Below are 7,699 nucleotides of genomic sequence, written 5' to 3' on the forward strand. Positions count from 1 at the left end.
TGCTACTGAAATGGCAAACACACCATCTGTGTCTCCTGTTCAAAAGACTGTATCTCCTATTGATCCAGGCACAAGTGCTGAAATTGATATTCAGAACCTGGTTGTGCCTGAGGTACTTTATTTAGAAGCTCCAACAATAATTAATCCATCAACAACACCTGTTACTGATGCTACTCAAACTCCAGAATTATCTACTACACCTTCTCTGCATCTAGATGATGATGGTCAGAATATAGGTGAGCATCAGGATATGGCTGCTGATCAGAACTTGGAACCAGATTAGCACTTAGAGAATGATGCTGAAGCCTCAGTTGCTTCTCATATTGTTGTTTTATCAAAAGATGCTGATTCTGTAAGTTCTGATGCTGCAAATGCTGATAATACTGGTGATGCTGCTCTAACTGCAGATGCTGATGAAGCAGGTCCTTCAGGACATGCACCTCAACAAACTATTCCTAAATCTGAATTAGTTTAGAAGTTTGTTATAAGAGAAGCACCAGTGCCTTGGAGTGAAACTCCTGCAGGACAGGAGTGGACTAAGGAATGGAACTCAGTTACCTGTGTTCCATCTGCAAAGAATCTTGCTGAGTACTTGACAAAAGCTGATGAGATGTTAATTACTGATGATTTCAAAACACAGCTTCGAGTCACTGCATTAAGTACTAAACATATACAAGGTCTCCATTCCACTACTCATGCAGAGTTACATAAAATTCAGGAAGAATTAATCAAGCAAGAACAAGTTCAGAAACTTGACAAGAAAAAATTCTTCCAACCTACCTTTGACAGAGTTGCTTATATTGAGAAGACTCAAGAGAATAACAATCTCAGATTGATGAAATTTTGAAAAATCAAGCTTCTCAGCAATCTCCACTTGATGAAATCCAAGCTTCAGTGGAATTGCTTGTCTCTCTTCTCTTACCTGCTGATGCCAAAAAGGGGGAGAAAGTAATTAAGTCCAAATGTAAAACTGATAAGACACTGAAGGGGAAGGATCATGAAAAAAATGATCATGGAAACTCTGGAATGGGTGGAGGTCATAGTCAAGGTAGAGGTTTCTCATCAAGAAAAGCTGAAATTACAAGTCAAAGAACAAGTTCTGATGCTGGAAAAAGAATTACTTCTGCTACTGGTAAAAGGATAAGTTCTGATGAACTTTTGGATCTTGATGAATAAATGTCAAGACAGTTATTTCTCAAGGAAAATCCAGGAATGGACTTGGAGAGTCTGATGGAAGAAGAAGCCAGACTTAAATCAGAAAAAGTCAAATCTAAATCTGAAGCTTCTGGTAAAAAGAAACTTCCTACACTCAAAAGCATTGTGATAAAAGAAAGGACAAATCCTGAAGCAACCGAGGCTAAATCACAACTGCAGATAGATCCAAGGTCCAAGGGCAAAGAGAAAGTTGGTGAACCTATCAAGGTTTATGTGCCTCCTGTGAATGAAGAAATTACTGATGAAGATGTTAATCTTGCTCTAACTTCAAGAAAAGTTTTTAAGACAACCTCTAACATGGCTCAAGTTGTTCAGAGTCAAGAAATAGTTAGTTCTGATAAATCAAAGACACTCCTACCAGGATTCACTAAAGCTAAACAGACTCAACCTTTGAAGACTGTTGCAAGTGGTTTTGAAGCAAGAGTGGTTACTGGAAAGGAAGCAAGAGATAAAACTGGATTGGGAAGTGTTGATGAAAGAAGAATACAGAACACTACCAATGATCCAACTTCCTTAAGTGAACCAGGTATTGGAGCAACTCCTGAGAGATTGAATCAACTAGAATCTATACAAATGGTGTACCATACCTACTTGAAGGAACACATCTTGTTGTACTTCATGACAGATGGTAGGGTTTATCATATAAGGGAAAATGCCATTCCACTGAAGTATTTTGAAGAACTGGAGCATGTATTACTTCAAGTGAATGACAGAATAACAGAAAGTGCTGCAAACTATTTTAAGAATCAGATTCAGAGACAGAAAAGGCTTTATTCTGTTAAGTCTGACAGCACATATCTTCCAAAGTACAGAGATCACAAGGGTGATATAGTTGAGATGAAGCCCAACACTGCCAAGATTATAACTACCTTTCTGGGTTACAAGGCTGTGGAATTCAATCTTGAGTCTGATAAGGCATATTTGATCAGAGATCAGACTGGATCAGGACATAAGAAAATCTAGAATTAATGATCTCAGGACTGCAATCTTTCAAATTGGTGAAGATACTGCAGAACTTAAAAATGCTAAAAGGAGGATGGTTGATGAACTCAGATATGCTGAGAGATGTTTGTTGAAGAACTATCTCAGAACAACTCCTGACATCAAAGAGATCAGAAGATGAAGCCAAGTCAAGATCTACAACTGCTTAAATTCTGATATGAATACAGATTGAAGTTGTTATCAGAAGTTAAAGATTGGTAAAGCTTTAAGGACTGTAAGTTGTAGTTATCTAGTCATATTCTCATGCATTTGTACTTAATGTTTTTGACATCATCAAATATCTGTTAAACTTGTATATTATGTTAATTTACAAGTTGGGGGAGATTGTTAGATATATTTGATAATGTCATGACTAATGTGATTTATGTTTAGTTTTCAGATCTTACTTAAACAGGATAAATCAGTACTTACTAGAAGTCAGGACTTAAGGATATCAGTACTTATATTATCAGGAGATAATTATCAGAAGATGGATATCAAAACTTAAGTACTGAAGGACGTTCAGATAAGGAAGGTAGTTGGTTAAAGGAAAGAAGATCGAGACAAACATAAGAAGAGATATACATGAAGAAGGAATTCTATGAAGAATAGAACGCTTGGAAGAAAAGATGTCTGATTGATATATTTTAGGAAGCAGAATTATATTCCATATCAATTTGCGATTATCTTGTAACTGTGTAGTATATAAACACAGATATAGGGTTTACACTATAAGTGTTATCACAATCGAGAAGATTATTTATTGTAACCCTAGCAGCTCTCGTGATATTTGTTCATCACTGAGAGAGAACAGTTCCATACTGTAACAGAGTTTATTGTTTCAATAAAGTTTATTTTCTGTTACTTGAGTTTTTAAAGTTCGATTTGATTGTACTATACACTCTATTCACCCCCTCTACAGTGTGTGTGTGACCTAACAGTGATTGTCTTTGTACTCTCCTCCTTTTTCTGCCATTTCACATTCTTGCTGTCAAAAACTACCAACTACCAATAAAAAATACCAACTTCTTCATCTTCTTTCTCTAGTATCCTAAATTTTAGATAGCGATTTTTAATATTAAATATACCATTGTGATCCTCTCGTCGAATTCTATAACATACCTAAAAATCATTGTATTTAATGATAATTTTTTGAAGTGATTGTCCACTTTTTTGGCACATCATTTATATAATAATTATTGGGTAATCTGGAGGCATACGTGGGGTTGTGTAGTGTTTGAGACACCACACCATTACATTTTTTTGAGATATAAGGGTCGGTGTTGTAGGTGTTCCATTGTTATTGGGTACCTTTTTAAGAAGATATATACATCATATACATCTTTTCTGGGTGGATCTCTGAAGAAAAACGAGTGACTTGCGACAATCACTTTCGGCATTGTATCTTATATTTATTCATTATTCTTAATTTTATGTGTCATTTATTGTGTTTATTTAGTATTTTTTTGTTCTTGTAAGTGGTGTAATTTCATTGATGGCAACTTCTAGTAGAGGTGTTTTGGAGAGTAGAGGGCGGATTACGGAGGTCGTTGATTCTATCTTTAGGGTAGGTTCTTTGAAGGTAGGCACTCTTACTGGGAAGTTTTTGGAACTTGTAGATGGGTTAAAGAAAAGACATGTTGATGCAATTTGTGTCAAGAGACTAAGTGGAAGTGTGTTAAGACAAAGGAAGCCAGTGGATTTAAAATATGGTATTCAGGTGTTGTAACCATTAGGAATGGTGTTGGTATTATGTTACGTACACAACTGAGGAATAATATAGTGGAGGTTATTCGATTTAATGATAGGGTGATAATGATTAAACTAGTTGTGGATGTTGTGGTTGTTAATATTGTTAGTGCCTACGCTCCACATGTTGGTTTGGGAGATGAGGAGAAAAAACTCTTCTGGGATTGTTTAGATGATTTAGTTAGTACAATACCTAATGATTAAATTTTATATATCGGGGGTGATTTTAATGGTCATATTGGAGAATATTCTAATGGATATGTTGGTACTCATGGGGGTTTTGGATATGGTATAAGGAATGGTATGGGGATGATGAATAATTCCTGATATTATGTGTTTGCTTCAGTGCTGGAATGAATCTGTTTTATTTCAAATATAATCGATATTTCAATTTTGATTCTAATATTATGTGCAAGTATACATTGTACGTACATTGAAATTAAATTTTTACATAATTTACAAATAAAAATTTACTAAAAAATGATATGATTAGTAAAATATAATTTAACCAATTAAATAATAGTTTAATATTTTTTTAATAAATTAAACTTACAAATTGGCATTAGATAAATATTATTATAATTTTATTTAAAATTAAATAATATATCAAATTTAAAATATATGTACATAAATTGTATTTAACCGTCTAAATAAGAATGAATAATAAGAGTAAATTTGATACCTCATACCACTTCTTCATACCCACATCTCCCATAAGATATCAAATATGATTCCAAGTGGGTTTCAAGTATGTGTTTCAGCGAATACAAATCATCAACCAAACATCAGGTACGGGTTTGGAATGAACAAAATACCCAAATTTTATGAACCAAACGACCCTTAAGGGATTTGATAAGTAGATAAAAGTTATACAAGTATTTTGATAATTTTACTTATAAGTCGAATTTTTTTATTACATAAATGAACTAAAATATATAATTTTTAAATAAAATTATCTTAATTCTTATATTTTAAGTTAGATTAATATTTAAAAATATATATTTAAAATTAAAATTAATATTAATAGAAAAATCACAAATCAAAATAAGTTGACAAAAAGTACGTCGGTACTAGCATTCAACTTATTAGCTTATAAGTTGTAAAATCAACTCATAATTTGGGTTGATAAACACTAGTCGATAAGTTGTTGCGGGCTTATAATTCAATAAGTTGACTTATAAAATTTGTGAAACAGGCCCTGTACTAAGATGTACGTGAACCATATGCCCTTACTCCGAATAAGAGGGAGGCCGTTTCAGTGAAAACCCGGCTTAGTGCAATAAATATAGAGAAAAATGTCACTAAGTACGTAGTTAGTGGTCTTACCTAAGTACATATTATATTTTTAATGGCAGAGTTGTCATTTTTTATATAAATTTTGTAATTACAATAATACCACTCGTGCATTTATATTAAAAAAACTCTTTGTACTCACCTAAATTACGTGAGTATGTAATTAGGAGTATCAAATTCATGAATATATACTCTGGCACGCCCCCCATATGTATATATATAGAGAGAGAGTCAAGTTCTATGCGGACCACGTTTTTGTTGTAGACCTTGGAGATCACTTTGGTTCTGCAACTAAAATATTGCATGAAAACATTGCAAAGCGTATTATTTGGCGAATTATGTTCTACAAAGATCATTATTTTATTCAAAATCTTGAACATCATGCATGTACTGCACGTAGAACATTGTAAAATATTTTATTCTATGAAACATTCAAATTGCAAAATATACACATTATACTTATTAAACTTAAAAGATCTTCAACAATTTTAATGAATTAGTGATATTCGTAGTACATACTTCATAAAATAATATATTTCATAGTATTTTGATTGTAGAAGATAAGTGAGGTTTCTGACAAAAACATAACGTGGTCTCCATAGAACTTATATATATATATATATATATATATATATGGGGAGATTTCAGTGGTTAACTTTCTTAATGAAGTAACCTAATAACCTTTTATACATCGTTGATTTTGATGAAGAGGAACGGTGCACATGGTAAGTGATCATGCATAATACAGAACACGTGAGACTAATCAAAAAAAATATAACCTAATCTTAACTGTCACGTAAAACATGATGCATAAAATACTTTTATATTACAATTCACAATAGTACAATATAAAATTCATTTATAAAATTGCAATAAATGAAAAGGTCAAGTTAAATTTTTAAGAAAAATGTCATGTCAATAATTTACACAGTGTATGTAAGAAAATATTAAATTGCGTAAAATATATGAAAAATAAAAAGTTATAAATTTGAAAATATAGCACTACAGAACACGAGTTCTGTAAAACTAAAAGATTTAAAGTACATGAAATGATTAATTTTTAAATTTTGAGAAGGATAGTAGAAACAAAAAGTGAAGTTCTAAAAAATAATAAAATATAAAATTTTGAATTTTATAAATTATTGCGTTTTAAAATGATAATATTCTAATTTTATAGTGTTCAATGGAAATAAATAGTTTGCAATTAACTCATGTTATGTGATGTGTTAATGACATAAACTCAAAATTGTACAAATTTTATAGAGTAAATTTATTAAATTTAATATATTATATATTAAAATATAGTATTTTTTAAATTATAAAAATTTAAATCATGTAATGTGTTTAATTTTCTGTATATGAAAAATACAGAACATGTATGTATAGAGTGTTGTATTTTATGCATATAAAAAATATAAAACATAAATGTGTTCTAGAACATATCCGTATACAATGAAAATATTAACACATCATACGCTGAATTTTAAATGTTAGAAAAAAATTGGTAATAGTTAATAATGAAACTTCAGTTATTTGTTCGGACGTATAAAAAATAGACATCGGTTTTTTTAATATAGAGCAATGTTAAATTAGATATGGCACATTATTTTTATTTCCGAAACCGATGTATAATACATTGAGAGACATCAGTTTAAACTTATATTCCAATTTTAAAATCTTTATTAAATATCGGTTTCCATTGTATTAAATGATGTAATATATTTGTAAGATAAATCAGTTTCCTGTACAAAATTCAGTATATTTTGTTATTTTACACATCAGTTTATTAATGATAAAATGTTTTGAATTTAGTTTAACACATCTATTTTATCATAACCTTGTGAAATTGTATTAGTTCAATTACTATATATCATTAAATACCAAATTCACTACGAGATCAGAATTATAATCTAATAAAATATAACATTCCAACCTTAAAACATCCAACAATCTAAACTAAATTTGATTGATAAGTACCCAGCCTCCTTGATATCTTCTAGTATTTGTCGAGCTTCTTCTTTGCTCTACGAAGTCTTTTCCAGTACACACCTTGCTTCGCCAAGTTGACTCCTCAGGACCAGCCAACGCGGAGACTCAGGCATATACAATACACCAATGGCTAAGCCAACTATAATATATAATAGATGATGTCAAAGATTACTGGAGCTAATAATGTCATTAGCATCTCTGATCATAGTATGAAGCAAATCAAATGGACATCTGATCTGAGTAGAAGATTAATGAACAGTTATTTTCAGTAATCCGTTAAGCTTGGGGTCAACCCTAAGTAAGTTGTATTATTATCTAAATTTGTATTTTGTACTTGTAACACTTAAAGTCTATAAAAATACAAAGGAGCAGACTGAAGTCTTTTTCCTAAAACAGTATCAAGCCTAAGGATTCTATCTGGAAGAAGATCAAGAAGATCATGCCTCAGAAGAATTTTGAACAAGCTTGGAGT

General features: G+C 31.3%; 1 protein-coding gene across 1 annotated transcript; it reads left to right on the forward strand.

Moving 5' to 3' along the window:
- The first annotated feature begins 3,691 nt into the window (after positions 1 to 3,691).
- On the forward strand, positions 3,692 to 4,149 carry LOC141718890 (uncharacterized). Its single transcript, XM_074521286.1, has 2 exons — positions 3,692 to 3,869; positions 3,980 to 4,149. The coding sequence occupies exons 1-2, from the start codon at positions 3,692 to 3,694 to the stop codon at positions 4,147 to 4,149; spliced, it is 348 nt and encodes a 115-aa protein (XP_074377387.1).
- The last annotated feature ends 3,550 nt before the right edge of the window (positions 4,150 to 7,699 follow it).

The sequence above is a fragment of the Apium graveolens genome, chromosome 1 (assembly GCF_009905375.1).
Source record: "Apium graveolens cultivar Ventura chromosome 1, ASM990537v1, whole genome shotgun sequence".
NCBI lineage: Eukaryota > Viridiplantae > Streptophyta > Magnoliopsida > Apiales > Apiaceae > Apium > Apium graveolens.

Excerpts from the sequence above, each read along its gene's own strand:
- LOC141718890 (XM_074521286.1), top strand. The coding sequence starts at position 3,692 with ATGGCAACTTCTAGTAGAGGTGTTTTGGAGAGTAGAGGGCGGATTACG. Across the intron at positions 3,870-3,979 it reads TGTCAAGAGACTAAGTGGAA|TGGAGGTTATTCGATTTAAT; the intron begins GTGTGTTAAGAC and ends GGAATAATATAG.